Here is a 21,337-nt window from a genome sequence, read left to right as displayed (position 1 = left end):
ACACTTTGATCCAGCAATACCACTCCTAGGTCTGTATTCCAAAGAGATCATAAAAAAGGAAAAAGGGCCCATTTGTACAAAAATATTTATAGCAGCTATTTTTGTGGTGACAAAGAATGGGAAACTGAGGAGATGCCCATTAATTGGAAAATGACTGAACAAGTTGTGGTATATGAATGTAATGAAATATTAATGAGCTATAAGAAATCATAAGCAGGAAGATTTCAAAAAAAGCCTGGAAAAATGTATATGAACTGAAGCTGAGTAAAGTGAGCAGAACCAGAAGAACATTGTATATAATAACAGCAACATTATGTGATAAACTGTGATATTCTTAGCTCTTCTCCACAATACAGCAATACAGACAATTCTAAAAGACCTGTGACAGAACATAACATCTACATCCAGAGAAAGAGCTATGGAGTCTGAAGGCAGACAGAAGCATATTAGTTTTACTTTTTCCCGCCCAATTTTTTCCTTTCTCATGGGATTTATCTTTTGTTTTGATTCTTCTTTTACAACATAATTGATATGAAAATATATTTAATATGATTGTACATGTATAGCCTATGTCAGATTATTATTTCTTGAGGAGGGGTAGGGGAAGAAAAGGGAAGGAGGAAGAAAAATCTGAAACTCAAAATATTACAAAAATGAATGCTGAAAACTATCTGTGCATGTAATTGAAAAAAATAAGTGAATTATTCAATTTCTATCAGTAAGTGAAAAAAATATTTGATTGAAAATAATTATAGAATGTATAAAAATACTTGAGAGTCTACCAAATTGGGAGTAAAACCAACACAGGAACTATATGAATACAATTATATAAAGTCTATTTTAAAATATAGACTTAAATAAATTAGAGAAATATTAATTTATCCAGTCCTGTCCTGTGGCAATATAATGAAAATTATGATATTACCTGAATTAATTTTTTTTTATTCACTGCTATGCCAGTCTAATTATCAAGAATTCTATTATAGAACAGTGGAACAGATTATGTATACAACATACAAAAGTAAACAAACACAGAAGTATATTATAAAAATATTTATAACATCTTTTTGCAGAGGTAAAAAACTGGAAACTAAGAAAGGGGAACTTGGGGAATAGCTGAATAAACTATGGAATATGAATTTAATGGACTATTATTGTGCTTTAAGAAATGATGAAGGGGATTATTTCAGAGAAAACTTAGGTAGACATTTACATTCTGATGCAGAATTAAATAAGCGCCAGACAATTTATACAAATATATTATAAACCATAAATATAAATATAAATGTGTTGGAAAGACATGAATTCTGGTCAATGAAATAATCAACAATTCCAGAAAATTCTTGAAACATCAATTGGAGAATGGTTGAGTAAATTGCGGTATATGAATGTTATAGAATATTACTGTTCTGTAAGGAATGACCAGCAGGATGAATACAGAGAGGACTGGCGAGACTTACATGAACTGATGCTAATTGAAATGAGCAGAACCAGGAGATCATTATATACCTCAACAATGATACTGTTTGAGGATGTATTCTGATGGAAGTGGATCTCTTCGATAAAGAGAGCTAATTCAGTCTCAATTGATCAAGGATGGGCAGAAGCAGCTACACCCAAAGAAAGAACACTGGGAAATGAATGCAAACTGCTTGCATTTTTTTTTCTTCCTGGTTATTTTTACCTTCTGAATCCAATTCTCCCTGTGCAACAAGAGAACTGTTTGGTTCTGCAAACATATATTGTATCTAGGATATACTGTAATCTATTTAACATGTAAAGGACTGCTTGCCATCTGGGGGAGGAGGCGGAAGGAGAGAGGGGAAAAATCAGAACAGAAGTGAGTGCAAGGGATAATGCTGTAAAAAATTACCCTGGCATGGGTTCTGTCAATAAAAAGTTATTTAAAAAAAAAAAAAGAAAGAAAAAAGAAAAGAAATGACCAGCAGAATGAATACAGAGAGGCTTGGAGAGACTTACATGAACTGATGCTGAGTGAAATGAGCAGGGCCAGGAGATCATTATATACTTCAACAACAATACTATATGATGATCAATTCTGATGGACGTGGCCATCTTCAACAATGAGATGAACCAAATCAGTTCTATTTGTTTGGTAATGAATAGAACCAGCTACACCCAGTGAAAGAACTCTGGAAAATGAGCGTGGATCACAACATAGCATTTCCAATCCCTCAAAAATATGTCCGCCTGGATTTTTGATTTCCTTCACAGGTTAAGTGTACATTATTTCAAAGTCTGGTTATTTTTGTACAGCAAAATAACTGTATGGATATATATAATTTAAAATATACTTTAACATATTTAACATGTATTGGTCTACCTGCCATCTGGGGAGAGGGAGAGGGGAAAGGAGGGGAAATATTGGAATAAAAGGTTTTGCAATTGTCAATGCTGAAAAATTATCCATGCATATATCTTGTAAATAAAAAGCTATATTAAAAAATGATAAAAAAAAAGAATTGTATTTGTTAAATATGGCCAATACAGGATTTTATTGTACTTAAATATACATATTTGCTATAGGAGATTTGTTTAGTTTCCAATGAGGTGGGACAAAAAAAAATATACTGAAAAGAAATTCATTTTTTAAGAAGAAAAGTAATAAAAAATAGGAGATGCCTCCCACCTGGATAATTCCTGGCACATAGGAACATTGGTGCTTGAGCTACCATTCAAATGAAGTAAGAGACTTTGAGGCAGAGAGAAGGAAGAAAGGACCTCACTTTAACAGCCAGGGTTATGACAGAACTAGGAATCACTACTGACCACACTCGCCACCTGGATACTCCAACCTCTAATCTTCTGTGACAACTAAGTGTAATGTTCGGGCTAACTTTCTGGAGGTCCTCCAGAAGGGCCTTGATCTCAGCAGGATAGACACCATGAAGATGGACAAGAATAGAGTCCAAAGTCTTTCTTGTCTCCTTCTCAGTCTGTGTCTGTAGTCTTACCCAGTCTCAATCTGAGTTCTGACTTTATCCCCAGTTCCCTCAGCCTTTAAATACTCTCTTACAATTACATCATTACAGTATACTGAGTATAAGCCAATCTAGAGTGATTGAATCATTATATCATATTAGATATATGTGAACTAGAGAACCATTATCTCATCAATTCCACCAAGTTAACACCTTGTTTCAAGTATACTTCTCCAGACTTATGGCTCTCTATAACTAAGAGTAGCCAGATAGGTGAGGAGGACATCAGTTGTAGTCATCTACTATCATCATACCCCACAATCTTGTGTGTTCTTCAAATCTTTATCCCAGGCCCTCTTTTTCTTCTCTCCCTCTGTCTCTCTTGGTGATCTTATCAGTTCCCATGAGTTCAATTATCTCTATGTAAATCAGAGAGAGAGAGAGAGAGAGAGAAAGAGAGAGGGGCAGCTAGGTGGTGCAGTGGATGGAGCACCAGCCCCAAAATCAGGAGGACCCGAGTTCAAATTTGGCCTCAGACACTTAACACTTTCTAGCTGTGTGACCCTAGGCAAGTCACTTAACCCCAAGTGCCTCAGCAAAATACACACACACACACACAACCTGTATCTCTCTCCTGAGTTCCAGTCCAACATCAATAACTACCTATTAGATAATTCCCACTAAATATCCCATAGGCATTTCAAACATCTAAAACAGAACACATTTTTGTCTCCCAAATCAACCCAATTTCCATCTTCCCTTTTTCTGTTGAGGGCATCATCTTTCTGTCTTTTTAAGGTATGCAGCTTCTGCATTAGGTTCAGCTTCTAGCTCTCCCTCAGGCCCATATGCAACCAATTACCAAATCTTGATGTGGCTTCCACATCTTTTCCATCTTTCTTCTTTCTCTAACTTACAAGACTAATAATCTGAGCCTTCATCATCTCTCACCAGAACTCTTCACAGCCTAATTGGTTGTTCCTCAAATTTTTCTTTTCTCCATTTTCCACATAGCTTCAAAGTATCTTACTTCATGTCTCAAAGCAACTAAAATGATTTCCCTAAGGCATGAGTCTAACCAAATCATAATACTCTTATTGTCCCTAGGACAGGGATTCTTAACATATTTTTTGAATCAAGAACCCTTTTGGCAATCTAGTGAAGTCCTTCTCAGAATACAACATGAACCCCTTCTCAGAATGTTTTTAAGTATTATAAAATGAAGTGCTTTCCAATTTTATGTATTGTATTGTAAACATAAACCAATAAAATACAAAGGAAATCAATTGAACTGAAAGGTTATCATCCTTTTCTAAAAATAAATTAATGGAAAAGGTTGAGAATTCTTATTCCCAGGATAAAAAAGGTAAACTTCTATTTGGTTTTTAAAACACCTTTGCAATCCAATTCATTTTTCTAATCTCACTGTATATCATTACCCCTCCCACATGCTTCAACCCAGACAAACTAGCAAAAATAGGTTGTTTCTCTTCCTCACAAATAAGATTCCCATCTTCTAGCTCTGTGCCTTTGCACCAGCCATACCTACACTCCTGAATATACTTCTTTCTTGCCTTTACCTCTAAGAATCTATTTCTTCCTTCAAAAAGGAACTTGACCACCACATTGTCCATTGAAGCAGTTCCCGAATCCCTACTGTTCTTCCTCCCAAAATATTTCCCATAATCACTTTGTATTCATTTATAATTATTCCATATTAATTTGTGTAGGACATTTATAACAGGATCAGAGATCTAGAGCTAAAAGCAATCCAAGAGCACATCTAATCCAATCCTGTCTTTATAACTGAGAAAACTGAGACCCTAAAGGGATTAAGTGAGGCCCAAGTTGAAAACATAATGGGCTATTTTAACTCAGGTCCTCTATTTTTCACTGCACCTCCTCTTCTCTCCGCTATTAAAATGTAAACTCTTTGACAGTGATGATTGTTTCATTCTTTGTACCTGTATTATAAGCGCCTGGCACATACTAAATGTTTAATAAATGTTTGTTACTTGAGTGAATCTGAATTTCTCCAACCAGAAGGAATTGGTTGCTAAGGCAGAAAAGATGAGAACCTTTGAAGAAAGTGACTACTCCACTACCTAAAGTTTATCATAGAAAAGGCCAATTGAGAACACTATAATATGGATCCTAAATCAAAGGAGAAGAAATTTCAAAAGGTACAGAATTGCAGAGGTAGAATTCCATAGACTAAAATTCTATGGGTAAAGTTAGTATAGGAGGGGTGGGAAACTCTAAGGACATAAGAAACAACAATTCCAATGAGAAGGAAAAAGAAGAGTAATCCAAAAAGATAGATGTGTACGTACTGACAAATCCCTACCAACTCAGATGTTTAAAAGATACATAAAGGAGGTCGAATCCAGGGCAATGAACAAGAGCTGGATACAAGAACAACACCCTGTCATGTTAAGATGGAAAAGAGTTAAGCATAACAATCAGAGATGGAAAGAAGAAGAGGAAAGGGAAACAGGAAGAGCAAAGAAAGGGCATCCATAGTTCTGAGGGGAAGGAACAATGGCAAATGTTAAAGACAATGAAAAGTTTCTCAATTCTTATTTCTGTTTCCTTGACCAAGAAGAGTGATCTTCAGACTGGAAAGGAGAGACTAAAAGGGATTCTATGGAGCTGAGGTCCATGATAGGTAATAAGGAATAGAGTACCTACCTGTGTGAAGAGTTCAAATAATCTGTTCCAGATGAATTATGTCCCTAGGTACAAAGAGAATTGATAAAAGAGCCACTGTCAGTGATATATGAACAATCATGAAGAGGTATCCCAGGACTAAAGAGAGAATATTTTCTTGATTTTCAAAATAAAAAGGAAAATGGAATCTGCAAACTAGAGACCACTGAGTTCAAATTTATTCCCTGAGAAAATTCTAGCATATATTATTGAAAGGACAGCTAATGAATATCTAGAAAAGGAATCAGAGAAAAACAGCATGACTTCATCAAGAAAAGATCATGCCAGACTAACCTCATTTCTTTTCCTGAAAGTATTACTAGTCTATTACAACAAGATTATGTCATATACATAGTTTATCATGATTCAGCAAAGCATTTAAGAAAGACTCCAGGATTATTCCCATGGAAGATGGAGCGAAGGGCGCTGGAAAATATGATTGGGTAGATTAGGAACTGGTGGAACCCACAAAGTCATTAATGATTTGCTATGAGTTTAGAAGGAACACTGGTAAGCTATCACAGGGATCTGTTCTTGGTCTCTGTGGATTGAGACTTTTATCAATAGCATGAATAATGTTATAAATGGTATGCAAATTTGATAAGCACATATCACAAAGCTTGAAAGCATAGCCAGCACACTGGACAGCAGAGTCCTTATAAAATTATATGCAAATACAAGTATATGACAGTGGGTGAGGCTGGTTAAACAGTAGCAATTCTGTTTAAAAAAAGAAAATCTATAGTGGCATATAAGAACTATATGAGTCAGCAATGTGGAAGTGGGGGAGGAGGGGAAGCTAATGGACTATATTAAATCAAGTACAAGAGAGATAATAGTACTCATTCTGCCTTAGGCAAACCACATCTGGAATATTCAATCCAGTTCAAGAAATACTTTTAAAAGGCCTTAAATTGGAAAGTATGTAAAAGAAGGCAACTAAGATCACAGATGTAGAGTTGAGAGGGACCACAAAAGAAATCTAGAGGATTTATCCAATGTCACACTGATAATAATCAGAGGCACCTGCTCTGACACTAGAGTCAAAGCTTTTTTCACTATTCTCTGAGAATCCATGTGAATGCTGGTTGAAAGACCTGGTGATATTTTGCCTGCAGAAAAGAGGCATTAGTGAAGATAGGGTAGCTATCTTCAAGCACAGGCAGTGCTGTCATCTGAAAGAGAGATGAGACTTGTTCCATTAAATTCCAGAGAAATCCAGAGATTTCAGTTTAATGTAAAGAAAAATTTCATAAACAATTAAAGCTGCTCCAAAGTGAAATAGGCTTCCTTCAGAGCAAGTGGCCTCTCTCTTATTTGAAGGAGCAAGGGCTGAATAACTGCTTATCAAATATACTGTGAGGAAACTTTTTCAGATTTAGGATGGCCTCCTATATTCCTTTCAAATTTGAAAATCTAAGACTTTGAAGATATACTTCAAACTTAAGAGTGATTTTAAATTTACCAATATTGGAAGAGCCAAGTTATCTAATTGCAAGTATCCTTTCCATTACATTAAACCTTCTCAACAATACATTCACCAAAGGATATTCATTAAAAAAAAAAATATATATATATATATATATATATATATATATGCATTCACTAAAAAGTATTATTCTAAATTACACCATTCTCTATTCCCATTTCTATCACTCTAACAAATCTCCAATTCTTATTTCTCCTTCTACTGTTGATTAATTTCTTTTCTATCAATAGAGCTTCAAATTTTTCACAGAATTATATGAATTCCAAGTGTAAAAAAGCTTATTTTTTTCCAAGCCAGAAGTTCACCTTACATAGCAACAATGTCTTTAAAATTCAGAGATATCATACTAACTGGAAAGAGTTTGAAAAGCAATCTTAATTTTTCAAAAATATACATTTGCTATCTCAGCACTTAAATTTACAGTGCCACACCAAAAAGATAATAAATTAATGTTAAGACACACATCAAGGATATATTTATATAGAACTTTTAAAGTTGTCAAAATGCTTTACATTTCTCATTTGATGCTTATAACAATGCTGAAATGTATTTCCTTTCTCAATTTTACAGATGAGAAAATTAAGGGTAAGAGGTTAAATGACTTGACCAGGGTATCTGAGACAATACTTCAACTCAAGTCTTCCTGACCTCAAGTCCAGCATTATATTTACAGATCACATCTTTAAGTAAAAGAAATACCCTTAAAGTTATATTTAAACTTATTTTTCTGCAAATCAAATTGTAAGTCATTCACAAGAGCTAATGATTTAGAGGAAGGTCATGGTGAAATCTCTTCTGCCAAGGATCCTTTATTCTACAAAGAATTATATTCCCCCATAATTCAAGTTCAATTTTATTGGTATTAGGTTTTCTTACAGTGAAGAAAAGGGATTTTTTTTTCATCTTTGCAACCCCCTACACCTAGGACTGTGCCTTTCAATAGCTGGTATTGGACCTATATTTTTTAAAAAGTCTTGAATCTTCAGAAACAAGCTTTAACAGAATTTTTCAAATTACATGGTACAGCTTTTCTAGATAGTGTTTTCTATGTAGTAAATGCAAGGTTAACACATTGAACATAGTGAAGTAAGTCATTAAATATTCAGTTAAGAAAATATTTCTTCTTATGGCAATAAAAGTGATTAAAAGAATACAAAATAAATGCATAAATTTTTTCTCTTGCCCAAATGTTTTCTAAGGAGCTCTAATTAAATTTTTAAGTGAATACGCATATAAGAAATGCAGAGACTTTAGAAAATACTCAGAAATGGCAGATGTGGAATGAAGTCTATGTAGAAAGACATGACCAATGTGTTTGTTTGTTATGCTTAACCCTTTTCCATTGGGGTTCCTTCCATTGGGTCAACAATAGAATCCAAGTCAAGAAAAAAAAAAAAGGCACTCAAACAAGGAAAATTAGAAACATAAGAAATAAAAATATTCTTAAATTTGACTTAATACTTTTCAAAGACTAAAAGTCAATTTACCAAAAGATCAAGAAAAAAATTTAAGGTATTTTAGAATTGATCAACACTTTTAGTCCCTGGTATCCTGCTATTTTTTATACTAATTAGCATCCTTTACCTTTTCCCATTTTATCCAGGGGGTTCAAAGGACCCTATAAATAAAATGTTAGGTTGTCACACACTACCAGGAACTATAATTTCACTCAGGTTTTCCAGAGATATAATACAAAACCAAAACTATGACATCGTATCTTCCATAGTTAATTGTGGAAGCTCTAAAATGGAATTAAGCTACATCATAGACAGAAAAAGAGAATGTATGACCCTTTCTCTCTTTTTCAAAATAATTCTGATTATCTTGAATCATTTATATGTCTCTATGTTGTTTTTCCTTTGTTGGATATCCCACCTAGTTCTGGGAGTGGGGAGAGAAAATTTAAAAGCTAATTTTTTTAATAGAGGCAATTGGGGTTAAGTGACTTGCCCAGGGTCATATTGCTAGAAAGTGTTAAGTGTCTGAGACCAGATTTGAACTCAGGTCCTCCCTGACTTCAGGACTAGTGCTCTATCCATTGCACCACCTAGCTGCCCCCTAAAAGCTATTTCTTAAACTGAGGTGACAATCATCAGATTTGAATTCTGTTAAATTAAACTAAGTTAGAAAGGAATATAGATTTAAGTGTGCTTTTCATAAATTCTTCCTTAAAACTGGATAATTCTCCAGACAATAGAGCACTTTTACCTGAAATATGGAAAAGAACATTTACAGCAAGGAAAAGAATTGTGGATTTATTTCACAAAATTTTGAGATGTTCCTTGTCATGCTTTAAAATACCAGTTTAGAATAGTACTTTCATTACCTTTTGTGACCTGGCCAATTCTTACAGCAGAAAATCAGGGAAGGAAGGGTAACAGATTTAAGCCTCATTCAAGATAAGAGTCATGAGGCTTAAATCTATCTCCCTAGCAAAAATGCATCTTCTTCAAAGTTGTATTGTCATCAGTAATGTTTTCAGTGTGACCTAAGATATCATGTGATGGGGTACAGTGAATAGATAGATTGGACATGAAGTCAGAGAGATAGGTTCATTTCCCACCTTGATGACTAATAAACAAACATTTTTAAGCATCTACTATGTGCCAGGCACTAGGCTAAGCACTTCTATCACTCACTAACTTTGGGATCATTAAGAAGTCACTTAACTTCTCTAAATAGCAAACAGGGATCATACCAGTGGTATCTACTTCGCAAGATCGTTGTGAGGTTCATGCAAGATAATCTATAAAAAAGCATATAGCAAACCTTGGAGCACTATTATTACATATTACATAGAAATTACATAAATAAAAAGATATAATTACATATTACATATTACATAGAAAATTCTGAATATCAAAAACAAAAAATGAAAGTGATCCTAAGTACAACTTCAAAGAAGGAACCTCACCCAGAGACTCAAAATTTTGAGTTGACCTTATGACTTCAAAACTGTAAGACAACTTCTAGGATCACAGATTTAGGGCCAAAAGAACCTTTGAAATTATCAACTTCTACCCTTTTACTTTCTAGATGAGGAAATGAAGCCCAGAACAGCAAAAGTATTATTACCTCTTCTGAGGCAGGGAGACTGCAAGGCTCTTCTAGGGTGTGAGGATGCTTTAGGGAACTATTTTCAGCCATTCTGTTCTTGAGAATAAGCACCTCCGCATCAGACTGCTGGTGAAAAGAGTCCTGAGAGCCCGAGGAGAGCTGTTCACCATCCAGAGTTTGAGTGATACTACCTGAAACACTAACCACTGGCTGCCCACTAGAATCTGTTTGAGAAGACTGTGGAGTAAATACGACACCTGGGAGATTCATATACTGGGGGCTTTCCAAGGAATTAGGCTGCTGACTTAACAGTAGCTCAGGTGTGGTTTTGTGTTCACTCCCCACAGGTGGCTGTGTAAGGGTCTCACTGGTGGCTGAGTTCTCTAAATGCTTTCTTTCCACTGGCCCAGGATGGAGGACTGTGGGCTGTGGGAGAACAGTTTCCAGTCTTTGTGATTTTTCAGCAGCTGCCTGAAGTGAAGCTGGGTTCAGCTGTGGAACACTGGTCTGTATTATAGAAGGTTGCCCAAGCTGCTGAAATATCTGCTGAATTGGATGCTGAAGGATACTTGCTCCTCCAGGGGTCTGTGTTACCATAACAGGTACATTCACTTTATAAAGATGTCCTGAGAAATAAATAAAAAGATATAATTACATAATTTTCTCTCTCCTATCTCCCCATCTCCAATGAAAAAATAAAAACAAAACCCATCACAAAGAGGGATCAATCAATGCAAACTCCTGCATTGGCCTAGTAGATAAAGTCCACCTTAGAATAAGTACAGCTGGGTTCAATTCCAAACTCTGTGTCCTTGGTGGGACAGTCACTTAATCACTCAATGCCCCAGGAGACCATCAAACTATAACACTTCAGAACAAATATATGTATTGGTAGAATAAGTTTCCTGGAAGGGGGTGGGGCAGGAAGTTTCTATTAAAAGAATTTCATCTCTAGACCAAAAAAAAAAAGTTATTAGTTTATAAAGCATATTTTATATTGTAAAAACTGACAATGATACATCATGCCCAATCAGTACCCAAGACAAGTAGATACAACATTACAATATATCTGTACAAATCTGAGTTTCAAATCAACATAACTGAATAAAATAACTTTTTTCAGATTTTCCATTATTTAAGATACTATGTAAATCTTAGTTCTAAGGTAATTAAAAGGACTGGCTATAGGGATCAACAAGAGTTTTGAAACTTTTAGAGCCTATCAAATTCTCTGTCTCCCTTAAAGATTATTAATAATCATAGACCTTTTGAGAAAGAAAAGAGCAGGAGGAAATCTAGTCCAACCCTGAATTTTAGAAATGAAAATAAGGCTAAGAGAAGTTAAATGATTTGCTCAAGACTACGCAGTGACTGAGGTCTCAAACACAAAAGGGATGAATAGTACCCACCCTTGTGGAGCTTGTACTCCTTTCCACCCTAGTTTACACCATGTTGCCCTTCCTCCTTAAATGATCAAGAATTCAAAACACTTGCTCTGGTAGAATCTCATGCAGTGAAAAGAGTCCTGGATTTAAAGTCAAGAGACCCTGATCCTAATCCTAGACCTTTTTGACAACTGAGCAAAATCAGTTCAACTCTCTTGACTATATCCATATCTGTTAAGTGAGAAAATTGGACCAGATCATCTCAAAGACATGTTGCAGTTCTAAATAAAGGAACTAATGCATACTTTTTAGGCTAATCTTTTTCATTTATATAGTTAGCTATGGAAAAACCATTTTCACCTTGGCAATGAGTAATTACAATCTACATTAACAAAGGAAGCATCTATCCTTAAAAGCAGGGATCTTTGGAAGCACAGAAACCCATTTAATTCTGTGGAACACTGTGCTCTATTATCAAAAGGCACCTCATTTTTGCTTTAACATTAATTTAAGATGCAAATGAGGCAGTGTTCCTCCAAACCAAAATAAATAATCTCACAGTGTCATCAATTTGAATCCATAAACATAAATGGGTTATATGGACAGGAAAATGTGGCCCACAGCTAGTACCTCACTTTCTGGAGGTCTTAAGACTAAAAGCAAAGACTTGCTGTGCTCTGTGAGATTTCGCTGAAATTCCAGCATTCCTGACATCTAGGCTGAAACACCCTGAGGACTGGCCATAGCACAAGGAAAAGATGCCTTGTTTGGGTTTGTTTGTTTTTTACAAGTCAAATTGAGGGAAGCATATTGGGAAAGCTGAAGAGAAGTTTAAGTGGTCAGATTTTTTTCATACTGTGGACTCTAACCACATTTTCTTTCTGCCTTACTGAAAGCCTTCTCTAAAAAAACCTAACTGTGTAAGGGATGATGATACATCTACTTCATATGGGGAATAAAGTTAGAAGGACATTAGACTTTTTTTTCCACAGTTTAGGACTTTTGTTTCACATTTTATAGATGCATTTGACCTAATCATCTAATAGCTAGATAGATACAGTGTTTGCCTTTTGAGTCAGACACATAATAGCTGTGGGATTCTAAACAAGCCATTTACACTCTGTTTCAATTTTCTCATCTGTAAAAGGGAAATAAGGGCACCCACGTCATAAGATTGGTATATGGATCAAATGATATAACTTAAGGAAAGCACTTGGCAAACCTTAAAGCACTAACACATTATTTGCTATTATTTTGTGTAATTGATTAGCTAAAACAATTTAAAATAAAAAACATTCATAAAGTTTGCTCTCACCAGATGCTGTTTGCAGAGTCACTCCTGCTGGTACATGAATGGGATAACCAATACCAGAGGGAAGGCTATAATTAGCACTGGAATTTGAGGTGCCCTAGATGTGAAAATTTCATCACATGAAATTAAACAAAAATACAATATTTTATCCCCACTTTTGTCCCTCCTTCCCTGATAAAAGTTCTGATACCATGTTCTTCGAACTTCATTAGGAATGAGTTCTCTGAATGAAGATGCTTTCAAATAGAAGACTATAAAGCTAAACTAGTATAGATTTAGTCACTTTGATTCACCCAAGTTACTGGTATCCTGGCAAAGTCAAAAAATTCTGTCTTATTTTTAGAACTCAGCCTTTTTTGCCCAGGCTGCTAATTCTGAAAGCAAGTTTCAAGGAACACTAAGTGTCATACAAGTTCTGCAGGTGGTCTAAGTTCATCTTTAACCCTAATGTTGATAAGGCATTGTCTTATAATGTTGTTCTATAATTAATCATTTCTAAACAATTTTAGATAACTTTTTATTTTCAATAAAAAGACATTCTTTTTTTTCCATTAGCAATACCACCATTCTTACCATCAACTCTGGTAAGTTTAATTTTTTTTGTTTGTTTGGGGAGGGCTTTTTTGTTTTTAATGGTGACAATTCCATATGAGGGATAATATGCGGGCCTTCAAGGTTATGCTGGAAGAATACAAGCTACAGCAGAACCTATCAAGCCAGAAAGGCTTCAGAGACAGACATAGGAATCATCTGTACGTGTTACCCAAGGTCCTAGCCTCTATGTGAAGAAGCTCAGTAGAAGGTTTGCCACTAGGATGTTAATTTTCTTGACCTCCTCCACTCATAGGATAGATGGACATTCATTTGTGTTGGTAAAAAAGTACTCATGTAAAAAAATAATATATCTTTGTAGTCCTGAAATAAGTGTAAATTAAGTAGCTACTCTATAGAGACTTTACCCTTCAAAAGGTAGACCACAAATCAAGAGTATGAAAATCTAATTTGAATTATGCAAGGCACACCTATAAAAATAAGCCCAAGGATAACTGGTTCTAATATCTCCAAGCTCATGACAAACATTTCAATTTTCTTCATGGATTGTGATTTTTCTTATCTGTTCCTAAGAGAAAAATTGGGCTGTTCTAAGCTCCATTTAATAAAGCTATAAAATTATAGCCAGAAGATTCCATTTAAAGTGCTATATATAAGCATAGTTGTTGTTGTTTAAAAAAAAAAAAAAAAAAAAAAAAAAGGCAGTTAGTCTCAATTTTTTATTTAGGTCTTATCAATTACACTATCAACAGTACCAGAAACTTATACTATTATAATAATTCCTGATTTTCAACTAATATATAATAGCTCTAAAACATCCTAATAACCATGTGCCCTCGTAGTTTCAAGCTTAGCAGATGCTAATTATTTTTTGGGAGGGGAAACACTGGAAAAGCCAGTAAAAATGCCAACAAAAGTTATCAAATATTCCCACTGTTGTTAAGCAACCTACATTATGGCACTCACATGCCTTTCTACCCAGTCTCAGCACCATCATATCCATACCAACTGAACTTGGAAAAAAAGAAGAAGCAGCAAAGCAAAAACTAGTTTAAACATTGACAGAAACATAGGAATAGTCAGAGACAGATAAATTCTTCACCAACATTCACGAAGTGTTCGGGGTGTACACACTTACATACCAGTTCTGTAGTAGTGAAATTTGGAATAGTTCTACCAGCAGGAATAACTAAAGATGCTGCATAGAAACAAAAATAAATATTACAAAATGTTAGCATTTACTGAAATGTTTTAACAAAATTATTAATTATAGTTCCCTATTGTGGATTTACTACATCATTATTCACCTCCTTGAAAAACAAACAAAAAACTGCCTGCTACCAAAAGGTATTTTGATCTTAAGCTATATTTCCTTTTTCAAAACAACTTAGGATAAATGCTTTACAATGAAACTTTTTTTTTTTAAACATCCAGAAAGAAAAAAATTCTTCCAGTTTTTCAGATAATGCTGTCCTTTAGAAATACATATGCTATGTGCATGCCTGTATTCCCTGCTCCTGGGGAGCTTGAGACTGGAAGGCTGCTTGAGTTAAAGAATTCTGAGCAACAAAAGGGAGTCCAACTAAACAAGGTCTGGAACTGATTCTTGATGATCTTAAGAAAACAATGGAAAAACAGGGGAAGAAGATTACCCTGGGAGTGGGGAAGGGAAGTTATCTCATATTGCAATGCTAGAGAAACTGAGGCAAAATAGAGATTAAAGAGTTTTAATATTTTATTTGGAGCTCTGAGAGGGAGAGAGAGTCTGGAGGCAGAACAGAATCCATTCTGCCCCCAGGACTGAATTAGACTTTCCTCTCAAAGAATCCAGCAATGAATGTGAGATTCCAATGATTTTTATATATGTAAAGCAGTAGAATCTGAACACTGGTAAATGCAGCAATTCCCAGAAACAGACCACAGTTCTGATAGGGTGGGGAGTGAGGACCATAAATTCTTGATAACTTAGGAGGACTTGGGAGCCAGGATGTCTGAACTTCCCCTTGTTTTGAGATTACACATTTACAGTTTATAAGCTTAAGAGTAGCCAGTCCTAAATTATATCAGTCCTAATGGTTGGGGAAGGAAGGGAGAGAGAAAGGAAGAGGTGGAGTTGCAATCAGGGGGACTGAGGCAGAACAATTTAGGGAAACTGTAGCACAACAATATAATTAGGGTACTAAAGTAGAATTCCACATATACAAGAAGATAGAGAACATAATCATTCTCTGCTCTCATATCCTATGTGAGTCTTGCCCATTTACTCTATAAATGGTTCTAAGAGGATCTAACCAATCTCCTCAAAGCCTTCTAAGTTTTAATAGTTTAATGACAACATGGTCTTGGACTCTTCCATTATCCCTTATTCTCACTACATTTCTAATCCATATCACTTTCTGGTGATTAATAACAACCACCACAACAGCAGCTAACATCTACATAAGACCTCCTATGTGCCAGGCTCTGTGCTAAGCACTTTATATATATTATCTCACTTGATTCTTACAATAATGCTATCATTATCCCCATTTGACAGGTGAAGAAACTCGGAGGCTAAGTGACTCTCCCAGGGTCACAGAGCAATTAACTGTCTAAGGCCAAATTTGAAGTGAAGACTTCCTGAAGAGGCTCAGTGTTCTATCTCCTGTGCCACCCAGATGCCTTTTTGTTCAACTATATATATCAGAGCTAAGGGTAAGTGAAATATGTTTAACCGAACAAGGGAAAGAAACAATTAGAGAAAATAAAATGGATAATTTTAACTACATGAAACAGAAAAATTATTTGAAGAGATGCATATTAAGGTAAGCAGAGCCAAGGAAAAAAATTTTACACACACACACAATGAATATAACAATGTAAACAAGAAAAATGCTAATCAAAAAAATCAAATGTTGATGCTGTAAAATTATAAAGATTAAGTATGGATTGAAAGAAGGGATGAGGAGATGCTTTTTTCTCCATCCCTTGGCAAAGACAAGAAGTCAATAAATGTTGTGCCATTGTACATACTTTAAGACTTTTTTGATAAATTTTTTCTCCTTTCTTTTCTTATTTAAAATATTATTTATAATATTTTATATTATATTATATTAATGTATGCAAAGTGCTTTAGGTGTATTTTCACTCTAACTTGTGAGGTAGGTACTATAGATTCTCTATTTTTTTAGGTGAGAAAATCAGGTTAAATTACTTGTTCCTCATGGGCATACTGGTGATGAGTTTTGGGAGTAAAATTCAAATCCAGGTCTTTAAAAAAAAATAGGCTTTTAGACTAGAATAAAGCTAGAGGAATTTTTAAATGGTGATTTTTAAAAGGCACCAATAAAAGCATTTTTTTCATTTTTTAAAATTTTATTTGAAGAAACAATAAGCAAATAGAAAAACAGAAAAGCAATACAAAACAAAAGAGAATATTATCCTGTGCAAGCAGAACATCAGGAAGGATTCAAAATATATGACAACAAATACCAATTTAAGAAGGCAAATATAGAAGAAATTGTATTCACAAGTGAATCTCTTTTCTTCAGTTCCTTGTAAATTGTTCTTTTGATCTCTGCTACTCACTTTATTTATTCTAGTCTAAAAGCCTATTTTTTTTTAAAGACCTGGATTTGAATTTTACTCCCAAAACTCATCACCAGTATGCCCATGAGGAACAAGTAACTTAACCTGATTTTCTCACCTAAAAAAATAGAGAATCTATAGTACCTACCTCACAAGTTAGAGTGAAAATACACCTAAAGCACTTTGCATACATTAAGCTCCTGAAAGCATTCTCTATAAGTGGGCAGTGGGGGGAGGGAGGGGAAGAAGATTCATCTCAACTAGTCAAAGAAAATACCTGAAATACTTGTTTTCTAAATAAATTGTCCACAAAAGACATTTCTTCATGAACACATAAAATATCTCTCTCTCAAGAGATCATTAGCAGACTCCGGTTCTATTATTTAAAAAAGAAAAAGAAAAGAAAGAAAGTGAAACAGCAAAGCCTGGTGATTAATGAAGCACAAAATTATTTTTATCCTCAGTTCATCTCCAGTTTTGCCATTAACAAGCACTCCATTAGAAATATTCAAGTGTCAGAACAGGAGTAAAGGATCACAGTGACATCAGTCTTAATTACCTGAAGTGGCCACAACTTGAGCAGTATAACTAAAGTCATTGCTTGTCAGGAAAGCAAACTCTGATTATATTAGTTATCGGAACTGGTATAATCAATTATCTTAAGGGAAAAAAATCTTTCCATTTTAAAAGAATATGCAAGGAATCCTGAAGGACATTTATTTAAAGGAGCCAAGATAACTATGTTAATAAAAGTTTATATCCCGCGAAATAAAGGCATTTAACTAATTAACAGTTTGATTTTACAATGCAATTCATCAAAACCTATAGAGATTGCTATTTGATTTTGACACCAAATTCATCCCAGAAGTTAGTGAAATGAGTAGTGTGGAACATATTAAAGATAAATGTTAGAACACAATAGTCATGATCTCCCTTTATAATTTATATGTGGCTATCTACAGAAACTTTTGAAAATTTTGCTTACAATTTGCATCAATTTCATATTGCATAAGTACAGCTTCTTTAATTATTTTGTAAAATAACAAAGAGTTACAGTACATTTTCTTTCAGAAATGAAATATGTTAGAAAATTTAAGTCCCTCGAACTACTTGTGTGACAAGGGAAGAGTCATGCAACCTTTTCAGGTCTCCATTTTCCTGCATATAGCATAAGGGAGTTGCACCAGATGGGATAACATTGTGTTCCTGTGGGTCATTGGGTTTTGAACATCTCATATTGACATGAAATCACTACCAAGAGAAGCTATTCCAAAAAGGTCAAAAACTGGTAATGTAACCACAAATGGAAGTCAAGAATAAATCGGATATTTAAAAATCTGGTGGGGGGCAGTTGTTATTGGTAGCCAACAACTGCGGTAGCATTTTTTATTATTTGTGCAATTTTTACAACATTTCTCAATTTGGGCATGTTATCACAAGGAAAGAAGAGAAAGTTGAACTGGCATTTAGAGTTACAGATATCTTAGGATGGCAGTAAAGACCTGAAATTCAAGACTACTGAATCAGAAAGTGACAAAACCAACTAAATGGTCTTGATAGTCATATATCTTGTCAAGACATTCAGGCAAAATTTTGGAAATTTTGCAAGAGAGAGAAAAGGTAGCTTCATGATAGCTTCATGGATGTAGTCATTAATCTGTAGATTATTTTGTTTAAGTGGGGCATTAGGAGGAGATCTTCTCCTTTCATACTAAAGCAATTTAGTTTTTTTCTGTAAACTCAATTTCAGCTCGATACCCAAGATAGTGAGGAGTCACTAGGAAGGCATGATTTCATCTGGGGGAATTCTATACAAATCCTAGAGTAACCACGGCTTTGAAAAGACAAAGAAAAAATCAAATCCCTCAGAAAGAGGGGGTACTGTAATTAAGAGGCATCTCAGATTTATAAGACTATTTACTTACGAGTCTCACTTGTAAGAGGGCTGAAGATAAAAAGGTATAAAAACAAGACTAAATTTGCACTCTACAAAAACAGTTTAAATTGTTTCTTTGCCTTGAACTACTTCATTAAAAATGGAGAAGAGGAGGAAAATTTCCTTGTCTTAAATGTAATTATTTCTATTATTCTAACATCTGGAGTATAGAATCCAAATGGAGAATTGAATAAGGACTAGTAATATCTGAGCTAGTTGCAGAACTTTTTTTTTTTTTTCCCGGATCTTAATCACTGGTAATATTACCATCTTGTGGCAAAATTGGAGTATTGCACTATCTACTAAGAAGAACAAAAAACAGCAAAGGTGTTCCAAAATGTGGCTTTGAGATAAAATAGGGTTAAGGCGAAGGGAAAGAAGAACCTTTACCTTCTCCTCAGGATCAAAAATTCTTCAAAAGACAAATAAAAACTAAAAACTATTTCACATGCTAATGTTTTAAATTAGAAAGGGAAAAAGGAGGGTGGGATGATAAATAAATATTGCCAGGAGTTTACAACAGAATAAAAATGCCTGTTTTTGACATTTGACAAAATGTCATTTGACAAAACAGCAAATTGGAATAATAAAAAGTATAAGAAGTTAATAAGAATGTCACTGGCTTCTAAAATCTAGGTTTATATAGATTAAGTCTGGCTTACTTTGTTCCCATCCAAACCTTCCCAGGAAAGTTCAGAATAAAGATCATTTCTCAGCACCTACAGATGTCAGGGAAAATGCCCTTAGCTCCTATACACAGCACCCAGCTAACAATACTTCAGATAACAGGTTAGCATTTATTTCATCCCCCAGAAAGAATATTAAACAAAAGATCTACAGAACAGCTGAAGACATTTCTCCTTTCCCCTCTAATAAGTCCTAGCTTTGTCAGAGCACGCGACAGTCCTCAAGCCTCATGGCTTCATCCTAGACCGTAAAGTAAAAGCATTTGTGAGCAAATGGAAATCAATTCTCACCCACTGGACCAGCACAAGCCCGCGTCATGGAGGCAAAAGAAACTATGCGATTCTACCTCTTCTCCCCTTCACAATCGATCCTCCTTTCAGGCTGGGCACAGAAGCGCCAGTCACTCTGCCAAGGGGTCCCGTGTCAGCCCCCCAATCACAGAGCTCTCCCCCCCATGTCTGCCACCTCAGGGGCCAAGCCCCACTAATATCTGTCTGTTACTGGGGCTCTCCCACTGTTGCCACCTCTCAGGATGGGAGACCTCCATGGCTGCCCGCTCTGGGCATGGAAAAAAAGAGAGGAATAGGTGGACTCTGCACAAAGCTGTACCAAGGCAGAACTTCCACCTGCAGGCTCCAAAGCTACTTTCGAGCCTGTCTCCATTTTCCCCACCTCTAAGTCTCTGCTACAAATCTGCCCTAGTCCCTTCCCAGACTGAGGTGGCTCCGCTATGCAACAGGGTCTGATGACAGCAAATCATCCCCCAAATGCTGGGATTCAATCAATGGGAATGTTCAGACCTCTCAGGGAAACAGATTTATAGCTGAGAAAAAATCTGATCCAACTCTCTCATTTTACAGGAGGAACATGACTCAGAGAAACCAAGTTACTGGATCAAAACTACATGGGTAAAATGGCAATGGGAATTCGGCCTCTCGGGCCTCAGGCGACCCCACAATCCCAGTCCCAAACAAGGCTCACTCTTTAGCCTTGCAAAGTGCAGGCCAGGGTCCCCAGCTCTCCTTCACACTCCATTCACTCAGAATAGAGAGGCAGGGCAGCAGGCAGCGCACCAGGTGTCAGGACAAGGGTTGAAGACCCATCTTTGACATATATATTTTCTGTGTGGCCCTGAGCAAGTCCTTATCCTCTCAGGGCTCTGAACAACATTCAAGGCAGGAAATGATCTAAGCAATATAAATCAGAGAAAGTGATAGAAATCCCCTCATTCTGGGCATTCCCTAAGCTAAAGGCTCAGTTAGGGGTATATTTACCCATAATCCTTCAACTACTTTCATTCTATATGGCAGGAAACAGCCCTAACACACTAGGGGAAAATATCTGCTTTTGCTATTTTTTTTTTACATTTGACTTAAGCTAGTCTACAGATTATATTCATTTAAAATAATACAATGAGAATCCTGATATGAAAACATCTCCAAAAATAATTAGAACATGACTATTTCAAGCATTGCATATCAGCATGTAGAAATGGTGCAAAGTAGGAAGAACTGCTTGACTAGATTAAGTCTTTGCAAAAGCAGCCATACATGGGAAAAACACAATCTGGAGGTCCCAGAGAAACTGATTGTCAAGGCATTTGAGAGAGGGGAGGAAACCAAAGGTTCAGAAAAACATTCAAAACTTATCAATATACCAAGAGAATAATAATAACTACCAGCCCAGAGGCTTGCTCCCCCA

General features: G+C 35.5%; 1 protein-coding gene across 1 annotated transcript in view; it reads right to left on the bottom strand.

The window, feature by feature from the left end:
* Positions 1-21,337, bottom strand: part of GTF2A1L (general transcription factor IIA subunit 1 like) — a 48,709-nt gene that overhangs the window by 15,200 nt on the left and 12,172 nt on the right. Inside the window, exons 4-6 of the mRNA XM_051975240.1 lie at positions 14,589-14,644; positions 12,898-12,991; positions 10,216-10,823 (exon numbers count right to left, since the gene is read on the bottom strand). Of these exons, the coding sequence (XP_051831200.1) occupies positions 10,216-10,823; positions 12,898-12,991; positions 14,589-14,644 (758 nt within the window). The remainder of the gene's footprint in view (positions 1-10,215; positions 10,824-12,897; positions 12,992-14,588; positions 14,645-21,337) is intronic.

The sequence above is a fragment of the Antechinus flavipes genome, chromosome 2 (assembly GCF_016432865.1).
Source record: "Antechinus flavipes isolate AdamAnt ecotype Samford, QLD, Australia chromosome 2, AdamAnt_v2, whole genome shotgun sequence".
Lineage (NCBI taxonomy): Eukaryota > Metazoa > Chordata > Mammalia > Dasyuromorphia > Dasyuridae > Antechinus > Antechinus flavipes.
The sequence above is the reverse complement of the archived record's forward strand: the minus strand, read 5'-3'. Positions and strand labels throughout refer to the sequence as shown.